Source organism: Erithacus rubecula, assembly GCF_903797595.1.
Source record: "Erithacus rubecula genome assembly, chromosome: 23".
Taxonomy (NCBI): domain Eukaryota; kingdom Metazoa; phylum Chordata; class Aves; order Passeriformes; family Muscicapidae; genus Erithacus; species Erithacus rubecula.
Genome location: NC_136675.1, coordinates 7,042,329 through 7,056,939, shown reverse-complemented (window position 1 = coordinate 7,056,939; position 14,611 = coordinate 7,042,329). Strand labels below are relative to the sequence as shown.

The 14,611-nt window shown below is 52.5% G+C and overlaps 1 protein-coding gene across 3 annotated transcripts in view; it reads right to left on the bottom strand.

The window, feature by feature from the left end:
* ARID1A (AT-rich interaction domain 1A) overlaps positions 1 to 14,611 on the bottom strand; it is a 51,120-nt gene that overhangs the window by 26,272 nt on the left and 10,237 nt on the right. For 2 of the 3 annotated variants that reach the window (XM_079325626.1, XM_079325625.1), the window contains exons 2-4: positions 4,093 to 4,281; positions 2,807 to 3,235; positions 1,594 to 1,707 (exon numbers count right to left, since the gene is read on the bottom strand). In XM_079325626.1, coding sequence (XP_079181752.1) covers positions 1,594 to 1,707; positions 2,807 to 3,235; positions 4,093 to 4,281 — 732 coding nt within the window. The remainder of the gene's footprint in view (positions 1 to 1,593; positions 1,708 to 2,806; positions 3,236 to 4,092; positions 4,282 to 14,611) is intronic. The other variant, XM_079325627.1, reaches the window with a different exon arrangement.

Genomic DNA, 14,611 nt, shown 5'->3' with positions numbered 1-14,611 from the left:
AAGGAATTATCAAACACGTACAAGTCAGTCTCCTTTTTTAAAATTTTTTGCCTACTAAGGAAGAGAAAGGCCAAAAATACACCAGGGTTGGGTAAGCTAAAGACTGCTTGGTTTCTTAAATGCAAATTATTTGGTGGTAAAGCCAGGAAAACCAGATATTCCCTTGTTTCTAGGTTCCCCCACTCCTGCAGCTGAGATGGATTTCTTTTCTTAGACTACTCAGGAGAAGGGACAACTTGAAAAGGGCCAAATATATTTAACCACAAGGTACAACACAAACTCCCACTTGGTGCTGAGAAGGAGCCACTTGTGCAAAGCCTCATTACTAATTCCTATAATGCAAGTCAGAGGGATCAGTAGGACTCAGGAAGGGCCTCTGAAAGGACTCCTGAGCTACAGCAATTTCTTCAATTACTTCAGTGCCTTCACTTTGCCAGAAGATGGGTCACATGAAGAACTTGTGGAGAGCCAGAGTGGAAAGAAACATCCTATTTAAAAAGATTTTTCCCCCCCCACCCCCCAGGCCTCAGAACAAATTAAACCTTTGTAATCGGGGTCCAAAAAGCAAAAGGAAAAAAAAAGGAAAAAAAAAAAAAAGAAGAGGAAAGAAAAAGCAACAACCCACAACTACTCCCATTAGGTGGTCAGAACTGGAATAATTTTGTATTTTGGGTGACAATTTGTACCCACAATCTGAAGGCATTATTTGAAGGGGCTCATAACAAAGCTGTTCCCATTGCTGGGAGCAAAAATAACTCAGTTCCACACACAGCTCACTCCTCTGGCCAACCCAGCTGCAGCTCCCAGCACTGACTTAGCCAGTGGCTACAGAAAAAAATAAAAGCTCACTCACTTCCTACTGGTTAGAACAGAAGTTACCAGCAAAACTGGAACTCAGCAGCTCCAAACTTTTCTTCCAAACCAGAGGCACACACCAACTTGTGCAAACTAACCTAAACTTTCAACTCTTCTCTGTTTTCTTGATGTTTTAACACAAAATTAAACTACTCTGGCCCAAAACCTGCTGGAACACTGGGCAGCAGCCTCACCCCCAGGTGGTGACTGCACACTCACACTGAGGACACCAAAGAAAATAAGGTTGATTCTCCATCTGCCAAGACAGGAGCTCATGGGACTGATCTCCCTCACTCCAGACACCACCTGATTGATCTTTTTCACCAACTGCCCTGCCAGACTGGACCAGAGAAGCTGAAATCAGCAGCACAAGGATCCCACGGAAGGCAATGGTGCTCCAGTGCCAACCACCAGTGCCACAGTGGGCACAAGAACAGGAAAACAAGGTAAAAATGGGGATTGTCCCTGGAGGTCAGGGACAGCAGGCAGGCTCTGCACACCTGTAAAGGGCTTTAGGCAGAACCTGCAGAACACTCAGGGTTAAACTCCCCTCCCAAATCCATTACTTTTGTAAATTACATTCAATCTCCAGTGGGAAGCCAGAAGCTAATGACTTGGTAAAAAGCACAGGCAGCCTCATGGCTCCCATTTCCAGCTGGAATTCCACCCGTGCTCATTCCTCCTGCTGTGCTCATTCCTCCTGCTGTGCTCTGACTGCCCTGGCACAGCCCCACTCACCGGCAGGCTGGAAGGTCTGGACTGAAGATTCAAGTTCATGTCTTCTTGCCCTTTACTGGAAGCCATTGAGGGAGCAGAGGATGCCTGGGACCCAAATGAGTCTTGAGATAACTCCTGAAACAGCAACAAACACACCAAGAGAAGGTCACAGATGGGGATACAACAAAGGCTCTGCTGGAATCTGGGATGTTCCTGCATTGGGGCAGGTTCATTTCCCCAGGGCTGGAAGGCAGAGCACAGCAACAGTGCCTGAGAGCTGCTCAGAGCTGGGAGCACAGGTCCAGGCCAGGCAGCCACTCTGCAGCCTCCCCCAGCACAGACCCTGCAGAGCACACCTGCCCTGCTCTGCCCCTCACCTTCCCCAGCCCAGCCCAGGCACCTCCCCACACAAGAACCAAACCCTTCCACTCCTCAAAGGTGCCCTGCACGTGCTGCAGAGGTTCTGAAGGGTCCCAGCCAGCTTTGCTTCTCCTCCCCAAAGCCAGGTTTCACTGGCTGCCACACCTCAGGCCACAGCAGCTCTGAGCATCTGCCCAGCCTGCAGTGCAGTTTAATGCATGAACTGAGGTTAACTGCCAGAGCAGGGGCAGTGCCCTGGGGAGGGGGCAGTGCCCTGGGGAAGGGGCAGTGCAGGGGCAGTGCCCAGGGAAGGGGCAGTGCCCAGGGAAGGGGCAGTGCCCTGGGGAGGGGGCAGAGCAGGGGCAGTGCCCTGGGCAGTGCAGGGGCAGTGCCCAGGGAAGGGGCAGTGCCCTGGGGAGGGGGCAGTGCAGGGGCAGTGCCCTGGGGAGGGGGCAGTGCAGGGGCAGTGCCCAGGGAAGGGGCAGTGCCCTGGGGAGGGGGCAGTGCCCTGGGGAGGGGGCAGTGCAGGGGCAGTGCCCAGGGAAGGGGCAGTGCCCAGGGAAGGGGCAGTGCCCTGGGGAGGGGGCAGTGCAGGGGCAGTGCCCAGGGAAGGGGCAGTGCAGGGGCAGTGCCCAGGGAAAGGGCAGTGCCCAGGGAAGGGGCAGTGCCCTGGGGAGGGGGCAGTGCAGGGGCAGTGCCCAGGGAAGGGGCAGTGCCCAGGGAAGGGGCAGTGCAGGGGCAGTGCCCAGGGAAAGGGCAGTGCCCAGGGAAGGGGCAGTGCCCTGGGGAGGGGGCAGTGCAGGGGCAGTGCCCAGGGGAGGGGGCAGTGCAGGGGTAGTGCCCAGGGAAGGGGCAGTGCCCTGGGCAGCCCTACCTGAGGCGGGGGGAAGCGCTGCTGGGAATAGGCCGAGGGCGGCTGCGGCTGTGCGGGCGCGTACGACGAGGAGGGGGCCGGGGGCTGCTGCTGCTGCTGCTGCTGCTGCTGGTAGGGGGACTGGGACTGGGGCTGCTGTGGGTAGGGCTGGCCCTGGGCGTGCTGCTGCTGTGGGTACGGGCTGGGGGGCTGCTGCTGCTGCTGCTGCTGCTGCTGCTGCTGCGGGTAGGCGGCCGCGGGCTGGGGCTGGGGCTGCTGCTGGTACGAGGGCTGGGCATGAGCGCCCTGCGAGGGAGGCTGCTGAGAGTAGGGGGGCTGCTGCTGCTGCTGCTGCTGCTGCTGCTGCGGGTGGGGGCTCTGCTGGTTGTAGTAGGGAGTCTGGCTCTGCTGCCCGTAGGCGCCGGGGCCCTGCTGCCCGTACGGAGGCATCTGCGGAGGGAGAGACGAGGCACACGGTCACAAAGTGATTCACACATGGACCCTGCTCAAGAAGCAGCAATGCAGCACCTGTGCAGCAATGCACAAACCCGTGCATCAAAGCACAAACCCGTGCATCAAAGCACAAACCTGTGCAGCAATGCACAAACCCGTGCATCAAAGCACAAACCCGTGCATCAAAGCACAAACCTGTGCAGCAATGCACAACCTGTGCAGAAATGCACAAACCCGTGCAGCAATGCACAAATCTGTGCATCAAAGCACAAATCTGTGCATCAAAGCACAAACCCGTGCAGCAATGCACAAACCCGTGCAGCACTGCACAAACCTGTGCAGCAATGCACAAACCTGTGCAGCAATGCACAAACCCGTGCAGCAGTGTTCTGCAAATGCCACTACCTACATACTTCCCAGAAGTCACTGGTGTGTGACATTATTCTTGGCAGGGACCAAGTTTTAACAGGCATCACAGCTAAGTTTTTAGGGATTCCTATCTGAGCACCCTTCAACAAAAGTAACATTGAAAGGGAAGATTGCTTGCTCAAAAAAAAAAAAAAAAAAAGGAAAAAGAAAAATTGCCTTTTGAATCCTGCAAACAGTCCAGCAGGCGCCACTTGGATCATGTAATGAGCCAAAACTGACCTGGAGTCATTTCTTGTGCAAAGAACAGCTGTGTCTCCAACACAGCACAGCAGAAAGAGGATCTCCCTCCCCTGCTATTTATTTTCCCCTTGCTGGATTCAGGGGTCTGCCTCCACCTCTCTCTGAGACAGGGACTCCATCAGCCCCAGCTGTGGCACAGAGCCAGTGCAGAGTGCCCATTGCCCAGTGAGCCCTGCCAGCCGTACCTGCTGCGTGTAGGAGATGCTGCCCATGGCGCTCTGCCCCCTGCCCTGCATGCCCATGGGGTATCTCTGGGGGCCGTAGGGCTGCCCGGGGTAGTGGCCCTGCTGCTGCCCCTGCTGCTGTGTGTAGGGGTTGTTCCCTCCGTAGGGCTGAGGCCTCATCTTCCCCATCTGATCCATCGGGCTGGAGGGCTGCAAGGCAACACACAGACGTCAGGCAGAGCAGCAGCTGTGCACTCAGAGCATCCCACTCCCCAAAGAGCCCGGGGCAGCACGAGGAGCAGCTCTCCTGCCTGCCCTGGACTAACCCCAAAGCTACACTTGGGATCACAGCAGGATTCTGCTGCCCTTCCACACACCAAGAACAAGCCCAGGGTGAAGCCACTGAATGCTGACATCTCTCCCGTGGCAAGACAGGGAAGAAGGGGGGAAGGATTTTCAAGAAAAGTCAATTATCAGTGTAAGTGGCTTTTCCCCATTGTAGGGAGTAGCTTAATGTCCAGATATTCCACAACAAGGTAAATTTAGGCTGAAAATTTACATATTCACAAGAAACACTGTTTCTTTCACATGTAACAAGGTCTCCCAAAACACTACAGGCTGTTAATTTACACTTCTGCATTTCAATTAATGCACACTGATGAAGTAACACTGGGCAGTGCTGCTGACATACACAGGCTTCAGGACTACAATTTCATTTTTTAATAATTTTTTTACATGTGCTTTGTGCCTGCTGCCTTTCAGAGAATAAAGAGTTTCTAAATCAAATTTATTCAGATGCACGTAAAAAAAATTATTGGCCTCAAAAGCCAGGTCCCTGAGCTTTAGAGCAGAGACAATAAGATGAGTGAAGAAATGCAACTTTCCTTGGACTTCTTCATCTGTGCTACCCCTGGAGCCAAGATTTAGGAGCAGTCAATCGAATTTCCTGAAAACACTCTAACCCTCAAACGGGGCTGTTGCACCCTGGCAGTTGTTCCCCCATAAAGCAAAGGCTGCTCTGGGCTGGTGACCTCTCAGTGAATCCCAGCACAGTCCTTAACCTCAGTTCTGGGACTGAATGGGAATCCTTCCCGAGCTCCTGGTGACCTAAGAAACGCCAGTGAGATGTTTCCACAGATCACCATGACAATGGACTCTCTGTTGCACCATCCCTGCCTCTGTTTGTACAGATCCACCCTCTCCTGCTGAGCTCAGGTGCTTGAGGAGTGGCCCTACAGGTCTGCACAAGCCAACCTCACACACAGCTCAGCTGGAAACCCCACAGAACCCTGGGGACCAGAGCAGGATTTCACTGATGTTTGCAGAATCCAGAAAAAAACCCCAAGTTGTTGCAGTATGGTGCACTGGAGGAAAGCTGCCCCAGCAGACATCAGTGTGGGCAGCTGGATGTGCAGGGGCTGCCAGGGGGGCTCAGCCCAGGGCACCAGGGGTGGGACTGAGGGGGGGTGGCAGGAAAAGCCCCCAGCTCTCCCCAGGCAAAGGGAGAGGCTGCTGGGCTCAGCAGGAACTGGGCTCTCAGGGCAATTGGTGTGGCACACATGGATGGAGAACAGAGTCTCTGTCCTAGCCCAGCCCAGGGCACCCAGGGGTGGGATGGACCCAGCAGGATCCAGCTGTGACCCCAGAGCCCCATCCTGAGCCTTTCCCAGCTGCTCCTGGAGCTCTGGCAGGCTCAGGAATCCCAAGCCCCCCAGTTTGCCTCCAGTGGAACTGCTCCCAGCCCAGCCCTGCTGTCCCTGCACAGGTGGATTCTGGATGCCCTCCCACACTCAGCTGAGCTGGATGCTCCCATTCCCACCCATCCTGACACCAAACCAACCCTGAACAAGGTTTGGACTCCTGGGCAGCCCCAGATCCCTGTCCTGGGAATGCCAGGCACCCACACGGTCTGTGCCAGCTCACAAAAGGAGTTTCCACTTATGGGGGCAGAAAAAAGAGACCTTTGAAGGCTCTGGTGGAACCCTTGGAGCTGCAGGGCCTCAGTCCTGAATGGAGCACCCATGTGGAGCTCCCTCACACCCTAAAAGATGCAAATGCTGTTTACATCTTCCCAGCAATTGTCCCTGATGCTTCCCAAGCCCTGCCTTGTGGGTATCCCCTTGCATTAGTGCCATCTCCTCCCTGCCCACATTATCTCCTTTGGAATGTAAAAAGGGGCCACAGCAGCTTTCCTAGCCCCTGGCTTCTGACTGCAGCCTGCTCTCACCACCCCCAAGCACTCACATCCTTCCTTCCACCTGACAAAGTGCAACTTTGGGCTTACTGACTAAATATTTCAGCATCTTTTCCATTTGTTGCTTGCTTCCTCCTGTGGTTGTTACTCACCTTTGCACCCCTCTACAAAGGGCAGCTTCTCAAATACATTATTTCTCAGGGTTTTTTAATTTTTTGTTTTTTTCTAAATACACTCACACCACATGCTGCCACCCCTGCACTGATTTTCTTGTCTGTGGTCACCCACAAGACCAACCACCTCTTCAGGGAGGAGAAAACAAGCTGAAGATTCACTTTTCCATGACTCCTACAGGAAGCACGATGACTACCAGAAAACTTCCAAGAAACATTTGGAACTGCTTATAGAGCCATTAAAAAAAAAAAAAAAAAAAAAGAGAGAGAGAGAGAAAAAGAAAAGAAAAAAAACCAAAAGACAAACCCCAAACATCTTTCCAGGATGTGACCAAGTCACATCTCAGCGTAGGAGGGCACGAGGTGCCTCGAGCTGCCACCCTTCCACCAGGCCCCAGCACAGAGAGGCTGCTGAAAACAAACATAAAGAGCATCTCGACTGCAGCCTCCTGGATAAAATCCTATCACCAGCAGGAATGTAAACGCCAATTAATCCCTAATGAAGGAACTATTTCATACCCACACTCCTGACTCGTGGCAAGGCTAATTCCTGCTCCCTGGGGTTGCCCTGTACATCTCAAGTGCTGCCATGTGTTGTTTCTTCCTTCTAAATATCCCATTAATTCAGAATATCCCACACATCTCTGCTGCTGACAGGGACTTGGTGTTGCTGCTCTGGCTCCAAAAGTCAGGCAGCAGGAATCTGCCTGGAACCTGCTGCCCCAAAGCCCTTCCAGGGAGCTGTGGCTCCATAAAGAGCCAAAGCAGGGATGGAGCAGAGGCTGCACAGCCCCTGAGCACAGCCTGGCACAGGGTGGGCACCTGGCAGGGAGCACGAGCACCTCAGGGTAAACACACCAACACCAAACCACGACTGCAAAGGGCTGCAAATTCTCCTCTGGGCTGATACATGGGAAATCCTTTCAATAGGAAACCACAGGAGTAGATTACTGTGATTACACTTCAAAAGCAAAGGCCCTGCCACAGAGAGACATAATTGAGAGAAAGTGTTGCTCCTTGATCACTGAAGTCCAGACCCCCTGCTTACACCTCCCTGCATTCATAGAAATTGCTTCTGTTCTGCCTCAATCCCACTATCTCTGCTGCTGTGTAACACCAGCAAGGACCAAAACTCGACAAAACACTGTCCTGCCCCCAGTCAAACTCCCAAAAACAAACTCGTGTGCTTTGGTGTGTGAAGAGAGTGACCATAAGCCCGTGCTCCAGAGAAGCTGCAGAGATCTGGGGTAATTTAAGACATTTCTAGACTAAGAGTTTGTAACAGCAAGCCCAGAGTGAGCTTCCAATTGCCGAGTTCAAAAGCTCTTCAAATGACCCCGTGTGATGTGAAGGGTGTCAGGCCCCGAGAATGAGGCAGTGCAGTGAAACCAGCTCCTCTTCCCAACTGCACCGGGGCTCTGGGAGAAACAAAAACAGCTCCAAGCAGACAAGAGGATTCCACGAGCAATTCTTTTCAGATTCTGGCCGGTGGAAGAGGAATTTGGCCTCTTGAATGAACAGCTTGGTTAAATTGGAGGGGACTTGCTATTGGTCCTGTCAGGAAAATGAGTAAAGGGAAGAGGCAAATCCCACTTTGGAAGCAGGAGCCAAACCCTCCACATCTGTACAGAAAAATGGAATTCTGACTTTCCCCGTTACCTTCTAACATATTTGTATTTTATTGGGCCAGAGGAAGAAAAGGAAGGAGAGTCATTCACTGAACTCCCAGTTCCAAATCAGCATCATTCAATTACTGGCCACAACCGTTTTCTTCAGCTGCCCCCTGACCCTCCCCAAAAAATAAGAAGGCTGAAAAAATAAGAAAAAAGCCCTCAGCTCTCACCTTGGCTTTGAAATCTTTTCCCGACCAGCTTTGTTGTCCGTTTTTTGTGATAAAAAAATAATAAAAAGCATTGCTGGCTGTTTAACCGAGAGAAGCCCTAATTGATTCCCACAGTCATTAACCTGCATTTTACCTCGGAGAGTGGTAGTTAAGGAAGTCGGCACTGCTATTTATAACTCATCTCAAATTGAGGGCAGACTGCCTAAAATCTAACACATCCCAGCTGTACTCCTGTTTGAACTGGGGCCAAGGGAATTTTTTAAAGCAATCTTGGCACGGAATGAATGACACCAGCAGTAGGAGCGCGTGTGCCTGTGTTGTGCTGACGTAGCTGGAGGTGGAAGGGACGGCCGGGCTCGGCTCGGGGGGGCCGCTCTCCCTAAGCCCGGCTGCAAAGCCCGGCTCAGCCCCGAGCCGGGGCCGCCCACCCAGGACCAAACACAGGAAACGTCTTTTCCTGCGCAACGCCTTCGAGTGAGAAGCACATGGCTCATCTGCATAAAAGCAAAGCGCGCCGCTCCTGCCAGGAAGGTTTCGCTCGGCGGAATCCCCGGCCCTGCCCGCGAGCGCTTGGAGCCCAGCCGGGAATGCCGGCGAGGGCCGGGAGCAGATGGGAAGAGCCGGGCCGAGCAGCCCGCAGAGAGCCCGCAGCGAGCGGGGCTGGCAGCGGCACCGATGGCTGAAACGTCCCAGGCACCGGGGACAAACTGCTCGGCCCCGCCTGCATCCCCGGGACACCTCTGACTCACACAAGTGGGTCTTGTAGAAGAGGGATTCCCACCTTTAACCCCCAAACTGCTGCCCTTTTCCCAAGGACGCTGTGAGATGATGCAGCACCCTGAGCCAGACAAACCCCGTGAGATGCTGGGTGAGGGCACCACTCACACAGCACCGGGCTCACCAGCAATGTCAAACACAACAGGGCACTGCCCAAAGCTGGCACGGAGCCGGGGATCCACCAAAAGCAGCCTGTGGGATCCCACACTGACAGCTGATCCACAGCTGATCCACAGCATCCCCAACAGAACCCACGGGACAGGCACACAGCAGCGCCCAAGGAGGCTCCAGCAAACCCCAGTCTGAGCTGTTTTTGCACATCTCACACCCATCTGTGCCTTCCAAAAACCCCCAAAGGCGACTCCAACTCCTCCAGGACCGGAGCAATGATCACAGACCAAACCCCTCCTTCGGGAGCGAGCACAGCTCACCTTGCACTGGGGAACTCTTTCATCTGCTCTAAGGGGCACCTGCCTGTGCTCAGGTCAACAGCCGGCCTGAACTCGCTGCCTTTTATAGCCTGGGTCATGCTCCAGTGCCCCTCTTCCCCTGCTGGCCTGCTCTTAGAAAGGGGCAGAGGAGCTCAGGGCAAGCTGAAGGTAAAATCGAGCAGGACATGAAGATGGCCCCAACACAAAACACCTAGAAAAGCCATGGTAATTAATGATGGTATCCATCCTCACTGGGACAGTGTAAACAACGAGCCTGTTTCTGAGAATATTGTCACAGAAATGCACAGTTCCTTTTCTGCTTTTCCCCTCCCTTTTCGAACTTGAGAAATCCACCAACTTCCTTCAGTCCCTCAGCACATGCAGGGCAGACTGAGCCCTGCTGGCCCTGCTCAGCTCCCACCAGGGGCTCCCTGCCTCCCCCATCACTCTGGGAACCCCACTCCGCTCAGGAAACACGCAGGATGCTCACACCCATAAGCCTGGAGTGCCAAAACCTGACTTCTGGAATACAGTACAGGGTTACAAATGCTCATCCCTTGGAAACGTGCAGGACAAATCCATTTTTACATAAGCTACAGGAAAATCAAAACTCCTCCCTCGTCCCCACAAATCCCAGAATCTCACTTGGATTTGGACACATAAGCAGGAGGTGATACATCCTCATCTCATTATCAGTGGCCAGTGCAGATTAAAGTTTGGCTGTCAAAACAAATGACCTCTGCTCCACAGTTTCAGTTCTGTAACCAGAGCCTGGTTTTTCTTCTGACTTTTCCCAGTAGGTCAGAGTTTGACCCAAGGCACTTTCTATTCCTCTAAACCTCTGCTAACACCCCGACCTCAGAACAAGCTCAAGACACCAGCACAGAAGAACAGGACCCTTTCTGCATTACTTCAGCCAACTGCTTCTATTTGGAGCACCTGCAAACCTAAATTCTGCCCTGCTCAATGTTTATCCCCCCTTTGATCATTTATTACAGCACTTTTTTTGGGGAATGTGCTGTAAATGCAGACCCTGAGCTGCAGCAGTGGAAGGAAGAGGAGTGAGTTTCTCCCAGCAGCCATCCTGTGACCTGCATCTCACAACCCAGTAATTACCCATTAATGTTTCTCTGCAAGAGCCCAGTCCACACATCTCAGAGGACTTTCTGAAGCACAGCTCTTACTAATATCCTTCTAATTGATTAAAACTGACCAGAGTTTTGATTACAGGATGCATCATTATGGAACATCTCATTCCTGAAAGAAGTCAACCAGCAGAAGGTGGTGTGGTGGGGAAGTGAAATGAGAGTCACCCCTTAAAGCCCCACTGGAAATAACCCAAGAGCAGCACAGGGTTCATGCCCATGCATCAGCAAAGTTGTGTTATTTATTATTTTATTAAGAACTGGAGGGTGGGAAGGTGCCAAGCCTCATGGACCCTCTCGTGCCTGCAGGCTCAGAGCACATCCCTGGGGGAGCAGCACAAGGGATCCCCCACTGCCTGAAAATCAGCAACAACCAGAGCACTCTTCCCTTTTCCCCACCACACCACGGCAGGGGGACAAACACCATTTACTGATTGAAATGCAGTCAAAATTAACACTGGATTGTGATTACTATACAAGAGCTGATGACCAGTTGGGGTCAGATGATGCAGTTTGTTATCCAGTGTGTGATCCCTACACAATTTCTATACAATTTCTCCAACAATTTTGATCCACATTGAAAATACAATTTCATTCCATCCAAAGAACTAAGTAACGAGCTATCCCTCACTGTCCAGCTAAAATTCACTTTACAAGCACATTATTCAACCAACTCTCCCCAGGATTCCCCAAGTGCCACTGCTGACTCCACCCAAAATCCCAAGCAACACCAAGATGCAAAGAAAACTGCCTGAGCTCCACGGGAGATGATCCCAAGGAACATGTGATCCCTGTAATGAGGTGCTGCTCCTTTTGAGATGGAAAGAAACTTCCTTCCTGAATATTAAACCAGGCTTTAAGTTCAGCCAGCCTCCTACTTCTGCTCTAATGAACTGGAGGCAAGTCAACAAAAAGACACTCCAATGTCTCATTACTGCACTTCCAGGCTGGAAGGAGCAACCCAGCTCGTGCTGCACCACAGGAATGGGCCTGGGCCAACAGCAAGCCATAAAAAACACAGGAGGAGGAAGGGCTGGGGTGGGAGAGCAGAATTACACCCAGTGTCACCCCTGCCTAAGTGATCTCACTCCAAGGAGCACACAGCAGCTGTTCCCCATCACCAGCCAGTCCCAAAATATTTGCTCCAAACTGCACTGAAAACCTGAAAGGGCTCCAGATGCCCTGTAAATACATTCAGACACTGCAACCTGTGGCAGATTTCAGCCATGCAGTTAATTCCCTGTAACCCCTGTTTCCTTGAAAACAAGCCCTGCTGACAAGCTCATGGACAGATGTCTTTGCTACTGAACACGAGGGATGTTTTCCAAAACTGGAGGTCTGAGGAAGAGCCAACACCAGGGCTCACTGGAGTTTACTTCCTACAATAAAGGTAATTTTATCCATTCTTTAGAAGCCTTTTCTGCACAGAAATCTGAGGGTGCTGCTGCACACTCTGGAGTTGATAAGACACCTCCAGCACAGCCTCCTGGGCTCCTTTCTAAGAACACTTTCCTGATAAATCTTCATCTGTAAAATGCAGCAGCACAGGTTTCTACCCACTTGTGTGTCTGAAAGCTCCATCTGTATTTGAATATCTCATCACTTTGCAAATCCATCTCATTTCACACCAGAATAAGCAGTGGCTGAACAGACTCGACTGGACAGGCAGAGTCCCCTGACCCCTTCCCACAGCAGGATGGGCATTCCTGGGAGCAGCTGAGGGCTCTGAACCAGCCCAGCCTGCAGAGCCCCAGCTCCCCCACCACACACAGCACCGAGGGAGGAGGACACAGCCTGACTGATCCTTGGAGAGCTGCAGCTCCTGCAGGAGCCTGGTGCCAGAGCTCCATCTCACCCACAGCTCCCACAGGAGCTGCGTGTCAGGACCTGCAGCTGCTGCAGGCCAGGGCTCAGCCTCTCCCTGCTCCTGCAGTGACTGAATTCACCCAAAGTGTGCCTGCTGGAAGAACAAAACCACCCAGGAAGTCTGGAGGAGAATCTGTGCAGGACAGGCAATCCCAGCACAGCCCCCTGTGCTCCATCACACTCCAGCCCTTGGCTGGACACTCACAGCTCACAGTGACATCCCTGGGATGGGGACATGGGCCAGCAGCTCTGAGAGCCCCAGGGACAGCACAGTGACCAACATGGGATGGGGACATGGGCCAGCAGCTGTGAGAGCCCCAGGGACAGCACAGTGACCAATATGGGATGGGGACATGGGCCAGCAGCTCTGAGAGCCCCAGGGACAGCACAGTGACCAATATGGGATGGGGACATGGGCCAGCAGCTCTGAGAGCCCCAGGGACAGAACAGTGACCAACATGGGATGGGGACATTGCCAGCAGCTGTGAGAGCCCCAGGGACAGAACAGTGACATCCCTGGGATGGGGACATGGGCCAGCAGCTGTGAGAGCCCCAGGGACAGAACAGTGACCAACATGGGATGGGGACATGGGCACAGCCCCAGCCCAGCCAGGAGGTTGGGATGAGCATCACTGATCACCCCAGAGCCCCCCAAACATGCCTGGGGTACAGGAGGTGTCCCCTCACACCCTGCTGGCATCAGTCCTGTGGTCACCTCACTGGGAAACAGCTCAGTAAACCCCAAACCCCCTCCTGACCCTCTGTGTTCTGTATCCAACACAAAACAAGGTAGCAAAGCTTTGTTTTGCTAATAGGAAACAGAAAAGTTACTTTATTTCCCTTGTCATTACAGCAACTGACAAATTTGGGTGTTATTTTTGTGGATTTTATTGAGCCTTCTCTTATTTTAGCCTTAAAATTCAACCTTCAAGCCTCCACTTCAGTTCCACAGAACCAAAAATATTTAAAATTGCAGTAATGACAAGTTACCATCTGCATTTACTGAGGATGGGCTCGGTAACTTTACAGCAAAGCCACAACCAATCTGCAGTATTTACAGCCAAAGGAGCTATTTGCATCCAGCAGAGCAGGGCTGCCTGGGGGAGATGCAAATCTACGTGGGCAAGAAACTTGGAGCTGCAGCCAAGGCAGCTCCAGACACAGGGAAGACTCTCCTGGAGTGAGCCAAGGCTGCTGTGATCCAGGTTCACTCAACACCCCGAGTGGCACAAGGTCCTTCTTTTTTTTTAATTTTAGAAAGTCCACCAGGCCTTGCTTGCAGTAATTTTTGAAGCCTGATTCTGCCCCACGCTCAGTTCTGTCCTTGGGCTTTTAATTCATCTCCACCCAGAAAAATCCAGGTTTCTTTCCAGGCAGAATGAGCAAGGTGGGGAGTGGCTGAGCGGGTTCAGGGGAGCTGGGGAGAGGAGTGAAGAATTCCCAAGTGTGCCAATGCCATGGGGGCAGGAGGAACAGCCAACCTGCAGAGCCTCCACCGGTTCCAGGAACTGGTAGAACAAGAAACTGCAAGGCAACTCCTATGAGGAAAGGGAGAGGAGACAGAGTGTGCAGTGACACCTCTGAGCAGTTTATTGCCATTTACAGGGTGAGCAGGCAGAGCTCTCCTCAGCCCCTGCCCTCCTGCCAGGCTCCCACTGATCAGAGGCAGCAAAGCAGGAAATCCACTGGCTCTGCTGGCCTCCCACCTGGGAGAAACTCACACTTACACCTGGGAGAAACTCACATTTACACCTGGGAGAAACTCACATTTACACCTGGGAGAAACTCACATTTACACCTGGGAGAAACTCACATTTACACCTGGGAGAAACTCACACTCACACCTGGGAGAAACTCACACTCACACCTGGGAGAAACTCACACTCAACACTCACTCCAGAGACAAGGCAGGGAAGGGTTAAGGGCCAGGACAGCTGAAAACCAAGGAGCACTCCATTGCTCTGGGATGTTTCATACAACACTAATCACTTCATCTGATTTTAATTCCTGACACCAAATCAGCACATAGCTTTTCAAAGGAAATCTTGTCCCAGATTGCAAGGTAATCAATCACAATTAACATGGAAAGCAGCTTTTGCAACAGCCACCGT